The sequence below is a fragment of the Hippocampus guttulatus genome, chromosome 1 (assembly GCF_054856545.1).
Source record: "Hippocampus guttulatus isolate MCC_2025c chromosome 1, RoL_Hgut_1.0, whole genome shotgun sequence".
In the NCBI taxonomy this organism is placed as follows: domain Eukaryota; kingdom Metazoa; phylum Chordata; class Actinopteri; order Syngnathiformes; family Syngnathidae; genus Hippocampus; species Hippocampus guttulatus.
The window spans coordinates 20,808,060-20,833,941 of record NC_141261.1 but is presented as its reverse complement, the minus strand read 5'-3'; the positions used below and the strand labels follow the sequence as shown (position 1 = coordinate 20,833,941).

At 43.0% G+C, this 25,882-nt stretch overlaps 1 protein-coding gene across 3 annotated transcripts in view; it reads left to right on the top strand.

Moving 5' to 3' along the window:
- The first annotated feature begins 237 nt into the window (after positions 1-237).
- Positions 238-25,882, top strand: part of agap1 (ArfGAP with GTPase domain, ankyrin repeat and PH domain 1) — a 70,147-nt gene continuing 44,502 nt past the window's right edge. For 2 of the 3 annotated variants that reach the window (XM_086118233.1, XM_086118225.1), the window contains exons 1-3: positions 13,577-15,257; positions 23,888-23,946; positions 24,027-24,114. In XM_086118233.1, the coding sequence (XP_085974359.1) occupies positions 14,129-15,257; positions 23,888-23,946; positions 24,027-24,114 (1,276 nt within the window). In that variant the 5' untranslated portion in view covers positions 13,577-14,128. Of the gene's footprint in view, positions 298-422; positions 646-899; positions 1,024-1,094; positions 1,304-13,576; positions 15,258-23,887; positions 23,947-24,026; positions 24,115-25,882 lie in introns of those variants that run through there. The other variant, XM_086118242.1, reaches the window with a different exon arrangement.

Here is a 25,882-nt window from a genome sequence, read left to right as displayed (position 1 = left end):
CGACGTTTACCTTTTTTTTTTTTTTAAGACAAATACCTGCCCTTCTGCTTTCGTAATTTTGCCCCCTCTGGTGATATGACAACAATTTTACTTATGTTTTCAAGGATGTGACGTAACACACGAATCCCAGCGGCGGAACTGGATGTTGTTAGTCCTCTGCAGGAAGCAAGACGTGATCACTCACTGTTCAATATTCCCAGTATTATGTCAAACGACTAATGTTGGAATGGCCTTTTATGTACTACTGTAACAACGCTAATTGGAGTTTTACAAGGGTGTGCGATGAATCTGATAAGTGTAAGTTGTTTGTACTTTGAAACTCGACACACGCTGGGGCGTTTATTTTGAAATGCTCAACACTTGCAGGAAACACAATGCGGGAAATAACGGTTATTCCACATTCGTTTGTACTGTGGATCCAGTCTACCGGGGATGGACCTCGGTGCACAGGACGGAACAGCGGCCGAACGGAACCCAACAAAACCGGCCAACTGATCACTTCTAAGGGAACCGGAGTGGTTTTCACTAGAGGGTTTCCAAGACTGAACGTCGAGCGACTGAAACAAACGAGACAAGGGTCGAGAGGGAGCAAACACGAACCAAGCGCTCCGGGTAGGACCCACCAAGCAGCTGTTCTCATACCAGGTGTTTTGTTTCGGGAAAATATTCGCGAGACTCGTGTTTGCTACTCTCCAAGGCGACTTTATTTGAAAATCTCCCACGAAGTGGGAAGCCACGGCTAGCTATTTCGCTTCAGCCGGGGTCCAGCTAGCAGCTACTGTAGCCTGCTAACCGCAAGGCCGTTGTACAGTATTCCTCATGACTGGAAGTGAGTCCGGAGTCTTCTTTTGAACCCCTTAAATCGGCGCCACTGTCCCCCTCCTTTCATCCCCTGGCAGTCGAGACATGGAGAAGTCCTGCTCAGGCTGCTGCACATCTGTCAGCGCCCCCAAGGCAGGAGCCGGGAGACGGCGGGGACCGAATGCCCCCAGCGGCCAGTAGCTACGGCACTGCTCAGCGGCTGTGAGTACGATCGTGGTCGTTATGTTTCGGAATATAAGGTATGTTTATGCAATTTGCATCTGTGTATTCAGTTCTTCAGTAAACGTCCCACAACCCTGGAAGAAGTCCCTCGCGGCTATGAATTACCAGCAGCACCTCGCCAATTCGGCCGCCATCCGTGCCGAGATCCAGAGGTTCGAGTCCGTCCATCCCAACATCTACTCCATCTACGAGCTGCTGGAGCGGGTGGACGAGCCATTGCTTCAGAACCAGATCAGGGAGCATGTCATCGCCATTGAAGGTAGGACAGGAGTGTCTGCTCCTTCACAGAGCTGCTTAGGTGTTATTTGAGGAGCACTTTAAAAAAGCCATCGCCGCATTGTGGTATGTGGTGACCATATTATGAGCTAGCGATATCTGTCATGAAGACAGCTGAAATTTGTTTTGTAGTAGCTGCTAAATTGCATAATGAATGATGTTATGTTAAAATACAAGGAAGGGGATTTTCGAGGAAATATGAAACCACCAAGCCACCCACACATTGGTAAACTGTGCATGGGCGGCTATTGACATGGCCGATGCGTCCCTGATACAATATGATGGCCAAGCCCTCCTTCTTCTTGTCATATCGGATTGTAAACGTCAGCGTTGTTTTGATGCGGTGGATTCAATGCTACAATTGATAACCTATCTGCAATCTCACTTCGAACTTCTTATCCCATCATGCCTTTGACAGTTCAGTTGAAGTCGGATAGTCTGCAAATACTGCTGCAGTTGTTTGGTCCAACATGCAGATTTCCAGTGAGTCACGTCCTTGTCCTGATTGCTCTTCCTGATCTCTGCAGGAGGACCATCAGAGAGTATTAAGCATTGCTTCGTTTATTTTCTTCCATGTTCTTTGAGTGAATATTGTAGCTGACAAAGCGACTCTTTAAGGGTGCTCTGAAATGCCAAAACAGCAGGAGAGCATAATTTGATTTTAACATTGTCAGCTACAGAAAGTAGGAGAGAAATCTGTTCTTTAACGTTGCCCAAGATGAAGAGTTGTTTATTTGTAAATATTCAACTGAAGGCATCACTTATGTAATGCAGTGGCTGAAATTCCTGCACCTTTTGTCCATAATGCCTGCCCTAAACCCTACTCCCATGCAGATTAGCCGACATTCAATTCCTCTCAGTTAAGTGCTTGTGTGTTTTCTGCGCATCATCATCTGATGCCCTGCAGGCCCTCTTAACTGTGCATAAAGCTGAGTGAGTGCTCGGCGGAGTCGTGATGTCAGGATTCTCATGCTCATCGAAGCACAGTGGTAATACAGTATTGCAATGGCAGCATTTGAAGTCCATTTTATCTCCATTGCACTTTGTGGGGTGATTGGCCTGGTTGGGAAGGAGAGACTGAGCGACAGAGAGTAGAGAGAAGACACTATCGAGGGGTTGGGCAACATGAGAACAATGGGCACAACAACAACTGTATTGACAACAGTAATACCCCCCCCCCCCCCCCCCCAAAGGAATGAAAAATTTGTCAGGACAAGAAAGTGATTCCTGGATTAACATGCCAGGTGTAATGCGGTTAATGTCCATTGAGCCAATCTGTCAGAAGACATGTTTCTGACATGCCCTGGCACAGAGAACACTGGGCTGCATGGAAAGTTTTTTTTCAAACGCACCTCAAGGGAACAAGAAAACACCACTTCAAGGTGCAGGCAACTGTCATCCGTTTAATGCTGTATGTAGTTTGCTTTCAGTGGTGTGAAGTGATCAACTCGGCGGTGTGTAGCTCAACCCATAGGTCAAATCTAGGTCCAGGTTCACCCTCTCTTGTGACCAACTGATGGTGAGTTAAAGAGAACCGGGATTAGCGACAAACACCACTTTTCCTTTTCCTTAATCTGCCCGCCAGACGGTTGTTGGCCAGCAGGTCTTCAAACGAGAGGCGAGTATCTGTGAAGTGTGAGGGAGATTATGAAGGTTCACGGGTTTACTGTCAGTGCGGTTCGTGTCAGTGTGTGTGTTGTTTTAACAACATACCAACGTACGATTTTAGGTGCCGCCATGTTCCACTCTGTCCAATCTGTGTCGTTCCAGACACCCCGCTGAGTCTTGAGTCTTTGTCTCTTAAAGCCTTAAACCCTGTGTTGAGTGGACAGCCCCCACCCCTTTCCAAACATGAGGCTCAAAGCTTGACTGACATTTTCTTTTCTTTCTGTCCTCTTGTTTTGCGTGACAATGAACGACGATATCCTGCCTCTAAGAATAAATCCACTGTTGACCTGTGACAGCATCTACATTTGAGCGGTTTCATGACTTCAGATTGTTTTAAGTTGATAGTAATTTGATGTACATTGACTAGTTGCTGATGATGTCATTTTTTTCCCACTATGGTTACCGACCCAAAAAATTCACATGAGGAAATGCTTTGCATTAATCTAAACTTACTGACATCTGATACATCGAATTTACGCAGAACTACACATGGACTATACTTTACCCCCCCCCCCCCCTCGAATTTACGCAGAACTACACATGGACTATACTTTACCCCCCCCCCCCCCCCCCCCCCCCGGTAGTTTGGCATGTATTCTTACTGTCCTCTCGTGCGGGTCAAACAGGAAGGTGACTCTGTTCTGCGCCACAGTGCTGATGTCGCTCAGGTGTCCACCTGATTCATGATGGATCATCTATCATGTTTTCAGGAGAAATTAAAACTAATGTGAGAAAAAGTCAAAGGGAATAAACAAAGAGTTCTCTGGATTTTGAGCTGAGGCTGTAACTGTAGAACCACCTAATGGCCTCTGTCAGCACATTTGAGCAGACAGTGTGAGCGTCACTCGACCAGTCAAAACACAAACAAACAAATGACTGAAAAGCTGATCAGTATCTCTTCCCGATTCCATGTCCTTTTCAGACACAACTGCCCAAACCGGGACATTGCTGTGTCCGAAGTACACTTTCAGACAGCTGTTGTGGCTCGCCACATTCAGTTTAATACTGTAGATGCATGGTGATTGCGTTCAACACTAAAGGCTTCAGGCTTTGAGTCTCAGGTGTTGGCACTCCATTTACAGACTGGCAGCATTAAACACTTCTGATGCTACTTCAGAAGGCAGTAAATTCGTGGGTAGACTTGAACACCCCATCTGGCATCGATACCCGCACACGAGCGAACTCGGAAATTGAAGGGCACTCACAGGTCACTAAATGAGCTGACTTATGCCTTCCTGATGAAAGATGTGCTGGTTGTATGCGTCAGCGGCATGTCGGCTCCTGCAGCTACACAAAGGCCACTTACTTCCCTGTTCCCCAAACACTCCCCAACGAAGGGAAGCGCCGGACACTGACCCAAACAATAGCAGAGGCAAGGATCACATGCAGATATAAAAATAGACTTCCTCTCCTCAGTGTAACAACGGTCTTGCATCTTCCTGTGAGGGTGGCAAGCGGGCACCTGGTGAAACCAGCCGCCAAGGTGATTTGGGAGACACGGCATACATTGCGGTCCAAATTCTTATGCAGGGGAGGCTTGATGTTATTACTGTTCATTATTATTGTATGAGTTCTAGCTTTTCTATGAACGTTTTTGCATTTGTTGTTTCTCCTGGCCGTTTAAATTAGGGATGCTGATACCATACTCATACCTGTCAACTCATACGGTTTAGCCATAGTTCATACGGATTTTGTGGTGAATCTTACTATATGGCCGTATCGCACAAATCATACGGATTCTGACAATTTCAGTTTTTTTCCCCCCTAACAGGTAGTTCCGTTTGCTTTTGCCCAGAATGGTGCTAGTCTACTCGAATGCTTTCATTTCCAAGGTAAATATGAATGGATGCTGTAACTTCGAGCCGATGGGTCAGCATTTGGAGTTGGTGAAAAAAGTAACGCAGGAATACAACTCTGAACACAGTAATGCCACTAAGTAGAATGATGATTAGACATTAACCAGACATTGTATTATGGAGATCTACAATAAATATCATTGAAAATTTCGTGGGGGGGGGGGGGTTGCCGTTATTTTGACATATAAAATGCTTTGGTATGTTATAAGGATTTTTTGCTCTTTATAAGGATTTCTTTGGTAGTTTATGCAGGTTGGCGCTCTGAAAAGTTGACAGGTATGCATACTCCTCGTCGCAAAAAAGCTCTGATACTACGATACAGATATCACTTTACCATCAACTAAATGTATTCTGCCCTCCCTCATTATTTTAAAGGACCCGTATCAGACTAAGATATCCTTTATTTGTACCACACTGGGGAAATTTACAGCCTCCAGCAGCAAGAATGTAGGCAGAAAGAAGAAGAAAACAAACAAAAACAGGGATATGCGCTGCTGGAGAGGCAGCCACTCAGGGGGCGCCATCATAAAAAATAAAAAAAAATTAAAAAAAAAATCAACTTTCAACTTTTTGCACATTTAAGCCATGTTAAAATGCTAAGTCCTCAAAGTGGTTTTTTCCTCCATTCCCTCGTGCTGAAGTACCAGTCATTGCTGTTTGGTGCATTGAATAGTTTTTTTTTTTCTTTTCAATGTGAGCGGTCACTGAACGCAGCTGGAGTCTACTGAAGAACTGTGCGAGTACAATGGTGGGGTTTTTGTGACCCAGGCATCTTACTTCCGCGTTAGCCACCAAAAGAACTCTTATTTCGTAAACAATTTGATCGCCATTGTGGCAAAGGTAATATCTATCTATCTATCTATCTATCTATCTATCTATCTATCTATCTATCTATCTATCTATCTATCTATCTATCTATCTATCTATCTATCTATCTATCTATCTATCTATCTATCTATCTATCTATCTATCTATCTATCTATCTATCTATCTATAGCTATGTAGATCTCTCTCTCTCTCTCTCTCTCTCTATATATATATATGTATATATATATATACATATATATGTATATATATATATATGATATGCCCATAATTAGCTGTGGAAAGTAACTTATATAGTTATAAATAACTTGATATAGACCCTTTAAGAGTGATTTTGACTACTCAGGTGTGCCGTAAATTACAGAATTGGTGTCGAGCAGTTACAACATACCGGATCAATGTTATTTTATTATCCATTATCTGTGCCACTTATTCTCACGATTGACGCAGGCATACTGGAACCTCTCCCAGTTGTTTTTGGGCAGTAATTTTTCTGTACTGGTGAAAAACATCATGGCGGGATTTATTTTATTTTCTAGAGACCTTCATTTGTTCACTACTTTAAAATATATTGAGGGCACTATGTAGAGCAGCAATCTTTTTTGAGCCAAGGCACATTTCTTTCATTGAAAAAGTCCCGCGGCACACCACTGCCTGAAAATGTGAAAAAAGCTTATTTTAACAATTAAGTGTTATATTGTCACTATAAGCGCTTTGTTAACATTTGTTTGTTTGTTTATTGTTTATTGAACATATAAAATATACAATACTGCAACAAGTTGGCAAAAAGTGAAAGCAAGCAAGATATAAAAAGGAAAAGAAAATAGTCATCATCACAAATTATATGTTCAAAGGAGTAGGAAGAGGGCGGCCCGGTAGTCCAGTGGTTAGCACGTCGGCTTCACAGTGCAGAGGTACCGGGTTCAATTCCAGCTCCGGCCTCCCTGTGTGGAGTTTGCATGTTCTCCCCGGGCCTGCGTGGGTTTTCTCCGGGTGCTCCGGTTTCCTCCCACATTCCAAAAACATGCATGGCAGGCTGATTGGACGCTCTAAATTGTCCCTGGGTGTGAGTGTGGGCGTGAATGGTTGTTCGTCTCTGTGTGCCCTGCGATTGGCTGGCAACTGATTCAGGGTGTCCCCGCCTACTGCCCGAAGACGGCTGGGATAGGCTCCAGCACCCCCCGCGACCCTAGTGAGGATCAGGCGGTTCGGAAAATGGATGGATGGATGGAGTAGGAAGAGGTAAAAAACTTATCCAGTCCTACCCCTTGTTATATATTATGTGAATTAATCATTTTTTAATACAGAAAAAAGGAAAAAGTCTACATATCACCGTGCTTTTACCCATATGTGTACTTTACTTATCTACTTATACAACTTTGGATTTATTTTTACATACTCATTCTAACACCTTTATATGTCGATTTTCTCGTATTCATAACAGATACTACTTTTCAATTCATTCATCAATGTAATTCTGATGTATTTCTATTTTTTATAAATATATCAAATTTTATCAACTTAATTCTGATTTATGTAATTTTCTTGTACGACTCTCTTAAATTTGTTTTTGAACTCAGCAAGCGAATTACTCATTTTCAGGTCCATTCCAAAATGGTTCCACAGATTTATACCTGTTACAGATACACTCCTTTGCTTGATGTTAGTTCGTGTTTTGGATTTTTTGTATAGGTCAGTACTCCTTAAATTATAACAGCTTTCTCGAATTTCGAAGAGTTTCTGGATGTTTTGGCAAAGGAGATTATTGTGTGGTTTGTCCATTAATTGGGCGATTTTGAAGTCATTTCATTGTATTTAATTTGATGAATAGTCGATTTGTGGGTTCCGTATATTTGGATCTAGTGATTATTCTGATTGCTTTTTTTTGTAGTTTTAGAACAGGGAGTGTGTTTGTTTTACTGGTGTTTCCCCATATTTCTACGCAATAGGTCATGTATGGAAGTAATAATGAAGAATGTAATGTATGCAAAGATCTCCTATTCAGCACATCCTTAGTTTTATGGAGGATCCCTTTGGTTTTGGATATTTTTCTTTTAAAGTTATCTATATGTGGCTTCCAGCATAATTTTGCATCTATTACTAATCCATCCATTTTCCGAACCGCTTGATCCTCACTAGGGTCGCGGGGGGTGCTGGAGCCTATCCCAGCCGTCTTCGGGCAGTAGGCGGGGACACCCTGAATCAGTTGCCAGCCAATCGCAGGGCACACAGAGACGAACAACCATCCACGCCCACACTCACACCTAGGGACAATTTAGAGCGTCCAATCAGCCTGCCATGCATGTTTTTGGAATGTGGGAGGAAACCGGAGCACCCGGAGAAAACCCACGCAGGCCCGGGGAGAACATGCAAACTCCACACAGGGAGGCCGGAGCTGGAATCGAACCCGGTACCTCTGCACTGTGAAGCCGACGTGCTTATTACTAATCCAAGAAATTTATTTTCATAAACTCGTTCCATTTCAGTTGAGTTTACCTTAATTTTAACTTGGTATTTGATTGGTCTGGTGCCAAACATGATTAACTTTGTTTTATTTTTTTTCAAGTTAAGTGATAATTTATTTCTGTCGAACCAGTTTTTTAATTTGTTTAATTCGTTTTCCACAGTTTCCAGGAGCTGTTTCATATTTTCTCCAGAACAGTAGAACGTTGTGTCATCGGCAAATAGGACACATTTGAATTGTTTTGAGACACTGCATATGTCATTTATATGTAAGATGAATAATTTTGGACCAAGCACAGATCCCTGGGAACTCCATGAGTGACCTTCAATTGATTTGACATTGAAAATGAACGCAACATTGAATAGGAATCAAATCAACATCAATCCAATATTTGGTGCATTCGTTTTAATGGCAAGTAAAGTATAGTCAATTAGAACTTGCTCCGCGTCGGATTTTTTTCTGTGTGACAGCTGGTTCTTTTTCTCCCGGTCATTTGCGCTCTCCCGCAATATTGTACCAATCCCTTTTCCCATCTTGAGTGTTTGTATAATTCCAACATCATTCAAATGACTTTTCTGCTGAATGTGTCGCTTGAGGTAGTCCAGCTTCCATTTAGTCCGTATTTTTCCATCGGAAAATTTGCTTACGGCTTAAGATTTGCTGCATGTTTTGCAGAGCAGACCTTTCTCACTCGAAAAAGAAAATATCTCGCCCAGTTTCACTGCTTGTTCTTCTATTTGCACATACTCCGACAGCCATTCCAACTCAAAAGAACTGCAGTTCATTCTTATTTTGGTTTGGGGAGTTGACGTATCACATTCACTGCCCGGTCGTTTTTCAATGATAGGGGATTAGCATTAGCTTCACTTATCGCTGCCGCACTGTTATTGTTATGGAGTAGAGAACATGCGCAAGTACTGTCAATGCCGTGATTGGCTGCATAGCATCATTGCATCATATCGTGTGATTGGCTGCACACCTGTCACTCACTGAATTACACAGCAAATTGATACAGAAAAAAAGGTTACATATCTAATTCTTTTGTAGTGCATTCACTGCGCTGGATAGGTTTCTTGTGCCTGAGAGTGTGTGACCAGTGCGCAGTTGCGCAACCTAGAAAGAAACATTGGTGCCGTCGCATCTCCGCTAAACGTAAATCTAAATGAAAGATACATTTCATTGTATTGCCTCGCATCGGAAACTTCGCTTGTCTCGAAGCTTATGGCAATTTCCTAGCTGCTGCTGCTCCCTACTGGTATGAAAGAGTACTACATGATTACTCTTACTGGCGGTCGGCCGCACAGGCATACATACATATTGTATAATTTCCCACGGCACACCTGACAATATCTCGCGGCACACAGGGTTTGAAAAACACTGATGTAGAGGATAACCTATACTCATTTCAAATTCCAACCCCACTCCAATACCCGCAGCGGCTCCTCTTGTTTTATGTTGAGAGGGAAGAAATCTCATCTGTGCTGTATGTTACATGTTACACATACAGTACATTTGACAGTAAGGTTTTATCCAATCCAATCCAAAAACAGCCAACTCATGATAGTGTGCACTGTATTGTGGATTGGGACTGATCTGAAATTTTATCCCAAGAGCAACACCTCCAACAACAAGGCATTATGAGGGAACAGTAAAGAATGAAAAGTGTGGGAAGATGAGATTTCCCCTGAAAAACGAGAATTGCGAGAAGACAGTATATGCAGATGGACTTAAACATGAATAGAACATGAACACTAAGTGCTTTTTTGAAAGAGCCAAACATACAAAGTATTGTCCCTAAATTTAGAACCTACAAATTGGTTCTCTTTGGTCACAGCGCAAATGTTTTAGCTCTCAGTCTTCCATTGTTTTAGACTGAAGCATTTAATTTCATAGATAAACTACATTTATAGAATCTTGTGAGAATTCATAATTTTTCCACATTGGTTTATTGATGTGTATTTTTTAAGTATATTATCATGTTCACACTCGAAACATGCCACATTGCAGGCTGTGGCTCCCAACTCTCACTGTTTCCATTCTGGTCCTAGTGCCGTCATCCACGTGTATTTGCTACGATTTGGAGTTCAGCTCAATTTATTTTTAGTAAGCATTCTTTTACATCCAGTAACGACATCTTGTGGTGATAGTTGCTCTGGCCGTGTGTGCTGCCCCAGCTTTCAGAGCAACTGTTGAAGTAGTTCTTTTGGAATGAATGTTATCACTTTTGGATAACATTACCGAACCCTAATTTCGTTACAATGAAAATTTTTCACAGGCATCAGTGTGGCTGGTTGTCTATTTGCTACCCTTGCTCTCGCTCCAAGTCAGCTGGGATAGGCTTCAGCGTGCTCGCGACCCCAGTCAGGATAAGCGCTTCAGACAATGGATGGATGCAGTTTTATGTGGAGTCCATATTATGTTCAGACGAAGTGAACTACTGGATGATACTCAGCAGGTGGCAGCAGTTAGGTGCATTTGCTGCATGTGAATACAGTACTGGCATTGCTGAGCATGTGGAGATGTTTTTAACCCCCCGAAGTGAGGCTCAATAAACAACAATCATAAGCTTTTGGTCTTCTGCTGGTGAATCGCGTAGTGTACTGTCGATGTGTATTGCATAATTTTGCATCTTAAGGGAATAAGGTCAAACGTTCCAAAGAGGTTCGTCTCTGGGTGAGAAGTAAGCACACCAACGGAATGTGAGTTTTTCTCATTAAAAAGTAGAGGTCCCTGATGATGAAAATGCTTTGAGATTCCTGATTGTTGGAAGATTTCTTTTTAAATATGTGAAAAAAGATTCATAATAACCTTCAAGCTGTGTCAAGCATTCAAGGCAGTGTACAGTGTGTGGGTGTGGGGGGTGTTCTCGTGATGAGCTGAGGAAAGATGTGGGCCACTAGAAGTAGGTCAGGCACATTACTAATGTATTTGTTGTATTTGTGGATTTGTTGCTTCTGGATCTTGCAAAATCGCTGGAACCATGTTGCTCTCTGGTCTTAGACCAATGGGCGACTTTGCATGAGCACAGAAGAGCATCTGGCTGGTTGTTAATGTAAGCACAGACCAGCTGTGAAACATCAACCCAAATTTTACATCAAACTTTTCTTGAAGCCTCCATGGACCGAAGGATGCTAATGGTCAGTTACGTTGACAGAAATTGTCTTGGAGCAGTTAACACCCAGAGCAGGCGGCTGGTTACCATGGCAATTTCCATATGTCTAAACTTGATGGGCAACAGGCTTGATTCTCCTCATCTCTTACCCAAATTGACTGCCGTTTGTGTGATGTGATACCTCCAAGGTATGCGTTTTTTTTTTTTGTTTTTTTTTTGGGTTGTTTTGATGGCACTGGGTTTGATGAGCTTCCTGCATGCAGTATTGGACCTTCCTCAACCTGCCCTCCCCCTCTTCCCACGCTGACTGACTGACCCATTTTTACTGTCTCCAGGGGGTGTGGCACTATGGGGGAGGGAAATGATGTGCCCCCTTCCGCTGCAACATTCAGGTGTGTGCATGTGTCATCATAATACAACACGGTGAACATTAAAAGGATGAATGTGTGAACTGGGGAGGGTGGAGGGTGTATTTCATGTTGGCCTCACCATGTTAACTGCATCCCAGTTTGAAATCAAATCGTAAAGGTGACCTTGCATATTGAACAAATCACCAGGACTGATTTTGACATGGTACAATATGATTTAGTGCTTAACCACAGAGAACCTCACCATGAGTGAGATAAGTCACCCGCTCAAACTCTGACCTTTTCAGCCAGGGATGGACAAAATTTTTGTTATTCGATATTCTCAGAGGAAAAATTGAATGATAAATTGGTGTAATACCATGAACATGCAAGATCGATGCAAAAAATATAAGCGGGTGGTAAGTGCAAATAAAAGAGATAACAGCGCTGTTGGAAACGTGCTACTGATTCGCACAAAGCAAAACCACAATTTTTTTCTTTGCCACCAATAACACCAAACTGAGATTTAGCCTGTTTTTTTATGTTTAACTGCCAAGCTTAAGTTGTTCTACTGCATATTGATTTATTTATTTTTTTTAGCATTTATCTGAAATACAAGGATAGCAACCTAGTGGTCCAGTGGTTAGCGCGTCGACCTCGCAGTGCAGAGGTCATGGTCGGTTTGATCCCGGCTCCAGCCTTCCTGTGTGGCGTTTGCATGTTCTGCCCGGGCCTGCGTGGGTTTTCTCCGGATACTTCGGTTTCCTCCCACATTCCAAAAACATACGTGGCAGGCTGATTGAACACTCTAAATTGTCCCGAGGTGCGAGTGCGAACACGGATGATTGTTCGTCTCTGTGTGCCCTGCGATTGGCTGGCACCCGGTTCAGGGTGTCCTCCGCCTACTGCCTGAAGACGGCTGGGATAGGCTCCAGCACCCGCCGCGACTCTTGTGAGGGTAAAAGCAAATCGGAAAATGGATGGATGGATGAAATACAAGGTGAAGTGCCCTGCACTCCCATTTATCCAATTTTTGTTTGCCCTCATCAATATCGATCTGAGGCCACGTAAGGTTTCGGGGGGAAGTGGCTCATTTTGCTTAGACAAATTAGTATTATACTGTACATACCTGTCAACCTCGGCTAATAGCTGCCCTTATAAATGATTACGATTCCCCTTACAAAGCAACAAAAACCCATACAACGGTTTACCGCGCATCCGCACATCATGCTTTATCAATCCGACCGTACACAGCGATGAAAAAAAATATACGATTGAGGATTACTTTTGCTGGTTTGCCGTGACAATAGGAGCGATCGACGACGGCATTGTCGTTGACTACAGCAGGTGAGACGATCTGGATTTGAGCCAAAATGGTCTTTGTGAGATTGTTCACAATAGATTTTTTTCCCCCCTATAAAAGTTGTAATACGCCATACATGATTTGAAATGATAAAAAAACGTATAAAATACGGGGAAAACGTACCAGTTGACAGGTATGAATATAGGAGAGTCTTCCCTTTCCCCATGTGCCCCTCGTCAGAGCTATGCATTCAGTAGTACACATTTTCACACCACGGATGAAATTTAAGTGGCGACACAGCAGCAAAGTTCAGCTGCCTGGTTGTTGGGCTGCTGGGGGCGTTCGTGACATATTTGACTGACAGCTGGAAGCTTGGGAGCACATTACATTGCATGTACTGAAAGGGACGGCCCTTTCAGTACAAAGTAAAACCCGTGATGGCTCTCTTGCAGCCTCCGCAGGGAGAGAATGACTGAGGTGGAAATCGTAACAAACGCATCCGGCAGTCGGTCAAGCTAAATGGGTTGGGTTTTTATCTGTAATGGAAAACTCATTCTAGTGGGGAGGGAGTGAAAGGTCGCTCAACACCTAGGCTGGCAGCACTGCTTGAAACATCCGCCCCATGTTTTCTCTGTGCCGCTGCGTGTGTGTGCGCTTTAGTAAGTGCGCGTGAGAGTGCACTGGAGCGGATGCCGTCGGGGCTTGCTGATAGCCCTCTTCTTTATATGAAGCTTTTTTTTTTTTTTTAAAGACAATAATGATGCAGGAGTGGAAGTGAAAGGCGCTCGTCTGGCGGGCGGCGCAGCGATGGTAGGAGGGGTGCACGCCCACAATGAGACACTACGCGCTCGCACGATACGGCACGCGGTGAATAAAATATAAGCGGAGTTTCAGAATCGCGCGGCATTGACAGCGCGACACGCAACGGAGAGCCGCAAGATCCTGTAGGCGAGGACACCTGGACGCTGTTTTTTTCCCTCCCTTTTTGAGGGGGAAGAGTTTGCGTGGCCAACTGAATTCTGTGGGGATGACGGCGGAATGTATTTCCTGTTCGCTTTTGCGCCTCTGGGTGACGGGAGAGTCGCTCAATTGTGTTCATCAATGGTGCTGTTCAACTTGTTTAACATGTTGAGAAATGTGCACATGTGAGCCACCTCCTGCCTGTAAGGGAGCTGCTGCACAGGATGTTTATGGAGACTTTTTTAGAAGATGTGCTGTCTTGCAACTTAAGCCATGTTCCTTCTGGATGGGAACTGTTCTGAAGGGATGGAGAGAGGGACGCCTCAAAGGAAAACAGTGTACCGCATCTCCCTTACGCTGGTGAAGAAGGAGACATTGGAGGATGGTGATGGCGCATTGGAGAAGTCAAAAGTTGGGGTCTTCAGGCAGCAAGCCTCACTGGAGGCCCCGCGCTGTGGTCCTCTAGAACAATTGCAAGAAGTGGAGAATGAATCAGATGATTTGTCATCGCAAAGCCACATGAGGAGCTTCAGGACGTATAGCACCGGCCAGCTGGAACTGGGGAGTCTTAAACTGTCCTGCAAGAAGCATGTTCAAATGACAAAGAAAAAAAACATCACATTTATAAGTTTGCAGGAACCGACAGCTTCTCTCAGACTTGAGGAGAACATTTCTACCAGAACAGACTCTCCTGGGATTGCTGTGAGTAGTGGCATGATGAAGATGAAGAAGCTCTTCAAATCAAAGAGTTTGGAGACGGGCCCTGAGTCATTCGACCACGGCGAGACGCCGCCACATGTAAATGGAATGGCACCTTTAAACGGGACAACACCAACACTGGAGACCCTACTTCAACAGGACACTGCCGGGCTGCTCCACCGCAGCTTCAGCTTTCGGCACTGGACGGGCAGCGAGCGGCTACATTTGCAAGCACAAATGAAGGACCAAGACCAGAGCAGTTCTGCTTGCGCAGACCACTATCTGGCCTCCGGAGGCCCAAAGGTCACCCAAGTTGATGCCATGCTCCAGAACCCCACCAGCCGCCCTCGCCTAGGCACCATAGAAAAGAGTCGGACGCTGGAGGTCGGTGCTATCCTGAACAAGACAGACCCCGTGTTTGAACTTAGCCGCTGGGAGAGTGCGCACGGCGGTAAGAATCACACGCTGGACAACAGCGACCTACAGGTTCTGGCTCCACACAAGGACAGGGCGGCGCTTCGGAGAGGAGGAGGAGGACGTTCCAGTGAGAGGAGGCTGGTACGCTTCTTCAGTGGCATCTTCTCCCGCAAGGATGCCTCCGCTACCTTGACGCCGGTGGGAAGTCCCAGCACAATCCGCTCTTTCTGCCACAGTACCACTCCTTTGCAGTCCAGCACAGAGAGTGTGAACGGAAGCTCAGGCGGTAAACAAACATTTTTGTATGTGTGTGTTTAAGGGCTTAATGTGTGTTTGTTTAGGACAGCAGGGGGATGTTTGGTTGAGGCTGCTGCTGTTTGTCTTTCATTACTTGGAGCAACAAGTCCATTTGTAGTTCATGTCCCAAGTGTAAACAGAGGCAGCTCAGGTTTAAGAGGACTGTCTGTTTAGGTCAGGTGACTATGTTGAGATAACAAGCATTTTCCAGCCAGAAGTGGAAGCGAATGGAAATAGTAGTGAGGGCAAAGATGAAGTTAGAAGGAAAAGCGGAAGATCCTTACAGTCGTGAGGAAGGCTCGACCGAAATGGATTTCTTTTTGGTAGATGCCGATATTTGGCAGAAAAAAAAATTGATTACTGATTAATCGGCCGATTAATTAAAAAATGTGTAATGCATAAAATAACTTGTCGTCCCCAACCCCACTGCATTTTAGTGGCGAAAAATTATCGTGGATTTTTGCTGTTCATGGGCTGCCCTGGTCTCTATTCTTCCGCGAATAGCAGGGGTCAACTGTAAATGTATGGTTTAAAAAAAAAAAGGTTCCCAGAATGCATTGCATGGCGCAGTTCCTTTAATAGTCAAGTTATGACGATATTAATCCTTGTCATATGAGTGTATATATACAGTATATATATGTATATATAAATTGCAGGGAGCACAAGGTGTACAATGTACTATAAATAATCTGACCGATTATTTTGGCCACTGTTTGAAGGGCCATGATTGGCCGATCAATTAATTGGTTGGGCCATAATCATAAGTAGTCTTTGCAAAAGGTGGGTTAAATGTTGCATCAAGGCTCCTTTCGTAAACATTTTTAGAAATTGCACAAACTTTGTTCGAAGTATTAAAGTTTCATCTCACTCGAATTGGAAAGGAAAATTCCTAAGCAAAAAAAACAGAATCCGAAGAGGCCCTCTGTTTGCCAAACGGCGAGCAGAAAACATTGACAGGAAGCAGCTCGACATATGTTGTTGATTTACAGTGTGTGCAGTTGAAGTCACACAATTCCTTTCTTTTGTTCTCAAGTGGCATATTTGGATATGCATATCATTTTCGACTTGCGAGTGTGCTTGTCCTGTAAACGCGCAGATCAGATTGACCTGGTCAATGCAAGCGTAATGGAATCAAAATGCAGCCAATTGATGACGTAAATACGCCAGTCTGGCAAAACAACGCAAATAGACACATTACAAAAACAATGAAAGCATAAGACATTAAAATAGGATCACTAAATACGCCACGTGAGAGGTGTATTTATCATTCAATAGCAAATATAAAAAGAAAAAAGCTGTTGATAGCAGCCAGTGGAATAATGTGGTCACCATCCTTTAAATCAGTCAGGGAAGAGTGAATCAGGCCAACACTATGTAACGTTCAGTATTTGTATCATTTACTGTATTTATTATCAATTTGCGCCCTGCGATTGACTTGCAACTAGTTCAGAGTGCACCTCGCTTCTTGCCCAATGACAGTCGGAATAGGCTCCAACGCACCTGTGTCCTGAGTTATGATAAGCGCTAAGGAGAATGGATGGAGCATTTTACTTACAATTTAGGTGTCTTGAAATGTACATGGAAACAAAACGAATCTATTGTTCGTATTAAATTAGAATATGGCACCTAGGACCTGCAGTGTAAATCAATTTTTTTCTAGTCTTTTCTGGCTGGAGCACATCCATCCAGACATTCTTCTTGCGTGTACAACTTGTTCATGGTGCCTTTCCCAGCCTGGTCTGCGATCTGCACTACAGTTTGGTGCAGTGCATTACCGCACTCACAGTGGACAGGCCCCCCACGAAGTGCACACGAGCTCTCATAAACACATAAATTCTACAAGAAATACACTGCTTCCACTCATGGATTTTGCACTTCATCATCAAGCAGTTCAAATGCACTCAATAAGGTGTGCATGACAATAGCATTAGGAAGTAAAAGTGATTTTTAAAAAAAAATCTATTTCATTGTACACAAGTCTAATTTTCACATTTTCTATTGTGATTAGACTCACCTGTGGTTGGATTCTTTTTGAATTAGCTTTTTAGTTTGATTTGATTGATTACACTTCATTTTTCTCGACATTGTTGCATTAAATTAATTTGCGAGAAAAAAAGATATTGACAAATTGCACTACTTTACTCTGCCAGACAAAATATTCATTCAGCCATTCAGGATGAGCACTATACAGTATTGTTGTAACCATGCAGCTGGAAAAACAGCCTCTACCCACTAGAGAATTCATTTTAACATTGAGTTTATTTAACCCTGGAGAACACAGGAACCTTTTTCTTCTTTGGAAAATGATGAATTATACATTAAATGACTGCTATATGTTCACTGAACACCCAAATATACTGTGTGTTTTTTCAAATATTCAATGCTTTAATCCTAATTTAGGATTTGGGCCAAATCTGACCCTTTGGGATTTAAGGGCGTCATTTGAGTAGCAGAATTTATAGGGGCCAAATTTGACCCCGTGGGTTCTCCAGGGTCAAAACAACAATTGGTATACTCTATCTGCAATATGACAAACGTTTTAACTTTTTAGATGCTCTCGTGTTATGTTGTGTGTCACCCCGTCGTATTGGGTGCATGTGTAGTTACCAACACAAATCTCAACTTTTAACTCGCACCCAGATTTAACATTTTATTGCACGTCGTCATTAAGACCATCATGAAAAGTATCTAATCAGGACTCCGGTTGCAGTGGTTGGCTGGCTCACGTGCTGGCTATGGTGTGTATCTGACGGCAACCTTTGCTGCTTGTAGTGTCGACTGATGTCCTCAGGTGTGAATATAATGCTGCGGTTGTGTTTGGCATCCATAAGAAGAGTTTGAAATGTTGTGCTTTTGTTTCCCGGGGGAGGAACTCAAACACACATGTTAAAATGTAACGTGAAAGTCACCCTACATTGTGCTCATTTACCTTCTAGATGACTCTTTAGAAGTAATTTTGGCAAGATGTTGCTAAAATGTATTGTTGACCTCCTGCTCAAATCATAGTGGGTCACAGGACCCGACTGCCTTCAGGCCTTTGGGAAACACAGCCACCACTCTGACATCTGAAACAGAAAAAAACCCCCCACTTAAGTTAAGAGAATGTGACACTTGAGTGTCACTCTGCTGGCGTTTGCAGCTCTGTCAACCCCCGACCTCAAAATCTTCCCAACAGACCCGATGAATGCTGACAGGAAATCTGGCAAGTGAGGGGCTTTTTTCCAATGCATGAAAGGACTCAAAAGGGCTGATATTCTGTATGACAACATTTTAGTGGTAAGATGTTTGGAGCAGTGAGAGCTCTGTACTGACCCCATTGGTGTGACAGCATTCAGCTTACAAATCAGAGTCAATACAGTAAAGGCCAGGGCTGTCCAAAGTTTTTAGATTGAGGGCAGCATACAGGAAAATGGAAGGACACAAGGTCCTTTTTAAAATTCTTCAACTTGAATTTAAACACAAGAAAAGCAATCAAGTACTGTTTGTATTGTATAAAAAATATTTGATAAACTGCTACATAACGTTCTGTTAAAGGTGATAAGGCAATTAGGATTTTTCAAGATTTTTTGAGCAGCAGCCAAATCCCATCTCCACATTCAAAACCAAAAAAAGAGTAATGTGTTAAAGACGCTGACCAATTTCAAAAGTTACTTGAAGATCCTAAATGTTACATGTTCATAAATAAAACCTTGACACGGAGCAAAATGTGGAAGAAACTATTTTTGTTTCTAAAATTGACTATTTTTTTATTCGTCACACTATTTTGAAGGGCCATTATGTTATTTTAGTCGTAAATAGTTTATTTGAATCTTTGGATATTTATACTAGCTCTACAATAGGTCAGCCAATTTACTAGTCGAAGTGGTAACTACTTTTTTGACACTCTTCTCACTCTGCCTACCTCCGTATTTTTTTCTTCTTTATTGGCCTTGAGGGCCGTGTCAAATCTCATTTTTAGTATATGTCGCGGGCCACTGAAAAATCGATGGAGGGCCGCAAATGGCCCCTGGGCCATAGTTTTGATAGCTATGGAATAGGCGTATGTTTGTGAAGGAGTGTGTATGTGGGGGGTGTGTGTAGTCAGTCTGTGTGTGACCTACATCCACCGCCATGCAGAAGTAATGTGAGGCGTGCACACAACTGAACAGAAAGATGAAGGGATGCTTCCCTTTTCCATCTCGCTGCTGTCTTCTCCTGCATATTCTAAGGCACGCCTGCTGCCGCACGCAGAGCAATGTGACCACACTTAGCTGCACTGTCAAGCGATTGTCTGGGAGTCTCGATTTCATGAGTGGCTGACCTTCAGCATCCAGTTGTGTCGCGATTCCGAATTTGAAAGCCAGGTGAACAACATCACCCCATCGCAGATGTAACAGCCACTCAAAAATACCTTGTTGTATCTCATGATCTTTCACTAGGTTACGGCATCCCAAGCAAAATTCAGTCGGCTGCCCCCAGCCTGGATCAATACATCCAGGATATGGAATATGATTTTTGTTTTATATTGCATAACTATATTTATAATTGGGCGGCCCGGTAGTCCAGTGGTTAGCACGTCGGCTTCACAGTGCAGAGGTACCGGGTTCGATTCCAGCTCCGGCCTCCCTGTGTGGAGTTTGCATGTTCTCCCCGGGCCTGCGTGGGTTTTCTCCGGGTACTCCGGTTTCCTCCCACATTCCAAAAACATGCATGGCAGGCTGATTGGACACTCTAAATTGTCCCTAGGTGTGAGTGTGGGCGTGGATGGTTGTTCGTCTCTGTGTGCCCTGCGATTGGCTGGCAACTGATTCAGGGTGTCCCCCGCCTACTGCCCGAAGATGGCTGGGATAGGCTCCAGCACCCCCCGCGACCCTAGTGAGGATCAAGCGGTTCGGAAAATGGATGGATGGATATTTATAATTTCATTTTTACCGGTGGCAAAGAAGCAAATCGGAGAGTCTCTGCCACTGAAATCCACAAGTGCAGTCAATGAATAATTAGCCGCTCTCTATCCTTCATTCTTGCGAGGTTCCTCTTTGTATTATTTTAATAGACTGTAGCTGCAGTGGCCAGAGCAATTAGTTTTTTTCCACAGTTGGACTATGTTGTTGTGATTAAATAAAAGAACATATGTGCGCCTCAAATAATTGTTTCCCCGATAAGAACCCCAAGCAATGCCGTTTGTTTTTTTCCGCCGCCAGCGGTGTGAGGGTCAGTCATTGACTTATTTGCTTGCGATTGTCCAGTTTGGTCACGCCACTGTGTGTGTGTGTGTGTGTGTGTGTGTGTGTGTGTGTGTGTGTGTGTGTGTGTGTGTGTGTGTGTGTGTGTGTGTGTGTGTGTGTGTGTGTGTGTGTGTGTGTGTGTGCGTGTGCGTGTGAGAGAGAGAGAGAGAAAAAGAGAGAGAGTTAGGTAGCGGCGCAATACCTCTTCCCTACTTGACTGACGATGAGCTATTTGCTGCATTTATCCAGTGGCTGCCAGAGGTTGTGTGGCGGTCAAAGAGTATGAGTGTGCATCTGTGTTCCTCACCATCACCTTTTCCTCTTCAGCACTAAAGTGGAGCTTTGTTGTCTATGTGGCAGAGATGGCGTTGAACAGGTGTGTCCAAACTATGGCCTGGGGCCCATTTGCCACTCCCTGTAAAATAGATTGGTTTTAGCTTGTGAATAAAGAATTTTAAAGCGGCCCTTGTATCCTTCAATTTTTCTGTACGCATCCCTTGAATAAAAAAGGTTGGGCACCTTTGGCATAAAAGCAGGCAAGGAACACGTTTGTCTGTTTGATATTTCATGCCAAGAAACCAACCCCCATCCACTACTGCTCAAACCAGCACTCGCACACTCTAACAACATCCATCCGGTTACACCTGCAACACAGGCTGACTGTCAAACCACCACCGTGCTGCTTCATTAACACACTTCCCAGACAGTTGCATTCTCTAATGTGTTTGTTTTTGTCCCCACACTTTGTTTTTGTCCATGTAATCATGCGGTACTGGCCAGGCCATGCTGGCGTGCGAATAGCGCATCACGGTGATCCACCCCCTGCTGCTAAAAGCTCTTACTGTATATAAGGCGCAAATCCATGAGGACGTGTGATCACTCTCCCTTGGTGTGCGTATGCCCTTGAGTAGCTAAAAATTGAGATTGGACTGAAAATGCATAATATAAACATGTCATTGCTTCATATCCTTAAGTGTCATTTGCATAGAGAACCAGTCACTGGCTAGCTGGTTTCACAGTGCCTTGGTTTGATTTGGCATGAAATGAAAAATGCTAGCAAGGTGCCAGCTGTGTGCGTGCAAAGCTGGTAGGGAATAGATCTGTTGTGTGTCGACATGATATGTAGGTCAGTCAGTTTATTCGCAGTCTTTATGCATCGAAGCTGTTTTTTGACATCCTAGTGATGACACCTCACAATTGCTTTTAATTGGAAAATCTATTAATATGAGTAATTTTGTTGTTGTATATGGGGTCTCTCACATTTGAAGAAAGGGTCAAGATGTTTAAAATCTTTACACTGAACAGGCTTTAAATGTGGATGGGTGACTGTGAATGGAAAAGGCTGAGCTAGGATAATAATGCTCACTACTGATGAGGCAATGCCACCTTCATTTGTAAGATGACAGTTAGCATACAGTGCACACGCCGCGCCCTGAGGGGAGGAACTGCCATTCAAGTGGTTAGTTCTCTGTGCGTATGTGCAGGTATGTGAGTGAGAAGCCCTAGAATAACTTTGCAGTTAGGCAAGTGCTTCTCACAATTAAAAGGTTGTGAACTGGTTTCCAACCTTGATTGAGGCCTCTTCCTGCGCCTATGTGGGGTTTCTCCAGGTATTGTTCCTTCATACAGCAAATGGAAGATTTACATTATTTCTGAGTGCAAATGGTTGTGTTTCTCTCTGTTCTGCGTTTGGTGATCCTTTCACCCTCAGTTCGGCTTGCAGTGACCCTGAACAGGGACGCCGTTGAGGCAGTTACCATCCATTGCTTAAATGGATGAAATAAGGTGCCTTTGTTTGCTGTTGTGAGCTCTTTGTGAAAATAGTAAACATTTATACATCAGACGGCAAATGATTTGGGTCAGGCAAGTCTTTCGGGAATGAGGTGTGGTATTGTATTTAAATCTGCTGTGTTTAGCAAGAGCTCACGAAAGCATGTCATAGGTCATGTTGTTCAGACACCGAGGAGATGATTAAAAATATGATATGATATATGAAAAAATATGCGTGTTGTCTTCTTTCATGTTGCTAAAACGGGTACACATCAATGCAATTGGTCCTAAAAACAGGAAACAGCTGAATCAACATCCTGCCTGGCAGTGAGCTTCCACACAGGCGGCATCTGTGAAAACCTCTATAATGTCCTCCTGTGTGTTTGGATTCTCCTGGATTCTGTCCAGACTGATGTACTCGAAGTGTGGAAACTTGGCCACAGTTACTGCAAGGGATGTAACAAATACGATTTGAATCGGAAAATCGATATTGAGTTAAAAGATGCAAGTGCATCGTATCGAACAGAAGCATCCCACTTCAAAATATATCAAGATATGTTTCAAATCATATTTAATTGGCAAGATATATCTTTGAAGGAAATGTCACATTTAAAGTCCTGACTGACTAATAATTTTTTTTGTTTGTTTTTAATTAAGGGTGGCAACTCTCACCGAGCCTCTGGTCCTATCCACCACTAATAGCAAAGGTTTAGCGTACCATTCTAAGTTTGATCCCTTGAAGCATCTTGGTGTGCAGCACTCCATAAATGATGGATCTTTGTAGGTCAATGCTTGTTCTAGATATTTCCTGGAATGGTCAGATGAGAGTGCAAGTCGGCCGGGCTTCTACAGTACCTGGAGGGCTTTTAGCACATTGGCTCTGTCGCAGATTGCAGCTAATGAATTAGTAAGAAAGTCGAAAGGGGCGTGGCCTACTGGCCTACTTAATGCACATGCATCGATGCTTCGCTAGAATTTCCAAAGGGGTAAAAAAGTTGCAATAGATTTTCATGAGAAGCCAAGGAGAAGAATTGTTGGAAAGGTATCATATATTCAAGCGGAAATATAAGCATTTTGTTTTGACACCCATGGATGCAAAAATTCAAAAGATGTATTTCGAAGCACAAGTTTCCAAAATGTTATGTAGCAATCCATTTTTTCTTAGAAGCGCCAAATAAAAAAGTATAATGAGTTTTACATTGCTCATCCCCTGACCCAGCCTTTTCAAATATGAACAAAAATGCCCCCCCATCCAAAAATACCAACAAAGTCCCATTCAACTTTTGAAATGAAAAGAGCCCTCTCTGTTTAAAACAGTCGAGACTGTAGATCGTCCCAAAAAAAAACGCATGTAATGGAGGAATGCAAAGTGCACATAATGGGTTTGTGGTCTCAACAGTGAAGCTATGTGCATTTGATTAACAAATAGCAACAGATATTCAACGATTGTTGCTTGTAACCTGCTTGGTTTAGTTACGTACATGCTCATATGTATCTTCATCATATTTAAGTTTCCTATTACAAGCCAAACTTCAATGAATTTTGTCGCCCTATGCTTCACTGATGGTGTTCTTCCACTTGCTTGTCAATTAACAATTAAAAATGGAGAATTGACAATGCTTGACCTTTTTTTTTCTTCTTTCAGATGCATTTGTGAACAGCCAGGAGTGGACTCTAAGTCGCTCTGTGCCAGAACTGAAAGTGGTGAGTTCCCGGACAAAACTACAATGTGCTGCATCCAAATCGATAAAGTTTTTATTGAAAAAGGTGCACTCTCCTAACAGGGCATTGTGGGAAACTTGGCAAGTGGCAAGTCGGCATTGGTCCACAGGTACCTGACAGGAACGTACGTCCAAGAGGAGTCACCTGAAGGTACAAAGAGCCAACAAGTTCCGTCTGTAATTTCCAGAACATAAGCCGTTCCTTTGAATCCTGCTGCTTTGAATGTGACACGGTTGATTGATGATTTTTTTTCGTAATTAGCTTCATGCCGCAAGTAGATTTAGCAATAGTTTCCTCACATCTGACCACTGAAATTACACGTCATAGTGGTCCAGTGAAACTGTTTGAGTCTGCGCTCATACTAAATCTTCATATCAGTTATTTGCATAATTCAGTGGGATGCTTGAATGATGAAATAATTCACCAAAACTGGCTGCATGCGAAAAGTAAAGCATTAAAATCAATGGTCACGCAAATCATGACGTATGGAGTCGTGAGGGAGTGTTCACTGAGAATTGCGTTTTGTCCATCGAAGAGTGCTTGTCACAAGTTTCTCTTTCGACAGAAACACTCAGGAATTTGTACTCTTTTGGAGCGAAACTGCTAACCTCTCAAATTCAACACATTGTTTGTAAAACAATAATAAAACGTGTTTCCTCTCAACTCTCTCAACTCAACTCAATTGTATTTAAAGAGCACTTTCAAACAGCCATCGCTGCATACAAAGTGCTGTACATGGAGCAACTAACATATACAATAGTTATACTGTATGTATTTATGTATTTAAATGTTTATTTTTTAAAATGTATTAAAAAAGTTTACAAGCGTTTAAGGTAATTAAATACAAAAGAAAATTTAATCTGCATGACCGCTTTCTTTGCAACTATCCTATGCTATAATGTGGAGAGCCACAGCTAATAGAACAAAGCTGCCAATATACAGTAAATGTGCATATTTGTTTTATGGCTAAAATTAACTGTTTAACTTTTTAATCTAGTGCACTTCGTAGTCCGGAAATCACGGAGGAGGGAAAAAAACCACGCAAAAATGTTGACAGTATAACACCCAAGACAGGATTTTATTGTTGAAGTTGCACTTGATTTGCATGTGTCTGCCAATGCCATCACCAAAGTCATTGTTGTACCATCCCAAAAAAGTATTCTTTTGCATTCTCTTGATGTAATATGACCGTGCCGCTACCTGTAATGTCAGTAATTTCCCATTTTGTACATCTATGCATCTACCAGTTTTCGACCACTTATACCAGGGGTGCACATTGAATCCATTATTGTGAGCTACCATTAGTCTGCGAATAGGGGTGATGGTCGATCACATGGCATTAACTCTGTCACTGCCAGCGCTCCCAGTTCTATGTTATCGATATAGCACTATATTATCGGCAGTGAATGAGTTGGGGGAAAAAATAGTAGTAGTAGACAACTCCCTTCTCTCTTCCATTGTGAAATTTGTTACTTGATTGTCATACAGGGCAGCCGGTTATACGCCCGTTGCATGCCTCACCACACGTGCGCTAACTGGAAAAACTAGCAGTTAATATTTTGTTTTGTCTACACTAAAGTTAATGATAGCGTATAAAAGTGATTAGGGGAACGAGTGCCGGTAAGCCAAGTATTTCCATACAGTGTGAGAGGAGGATTTTTTTGGTTTTGTTTCGTTTTGTTTGCTAGATGACAGACATCCATTCACACCTAGACAATTGAAAGGGTTCATTAAATGCCAAAATTAATTAATGGTCAGGCCCTTTTACACTGCAGGAACTTACCCTGTGAAGTAGGAACTTTTGCAGGAACATGGCATATTCACATTAAAGGTTCAAAAATAAAGCTGCTGGTCATTTTTGGGGGCAAAACAGAGGCAACGCAATGAGGGCAGGACTTTGTTTCGATCCCAGAAACCT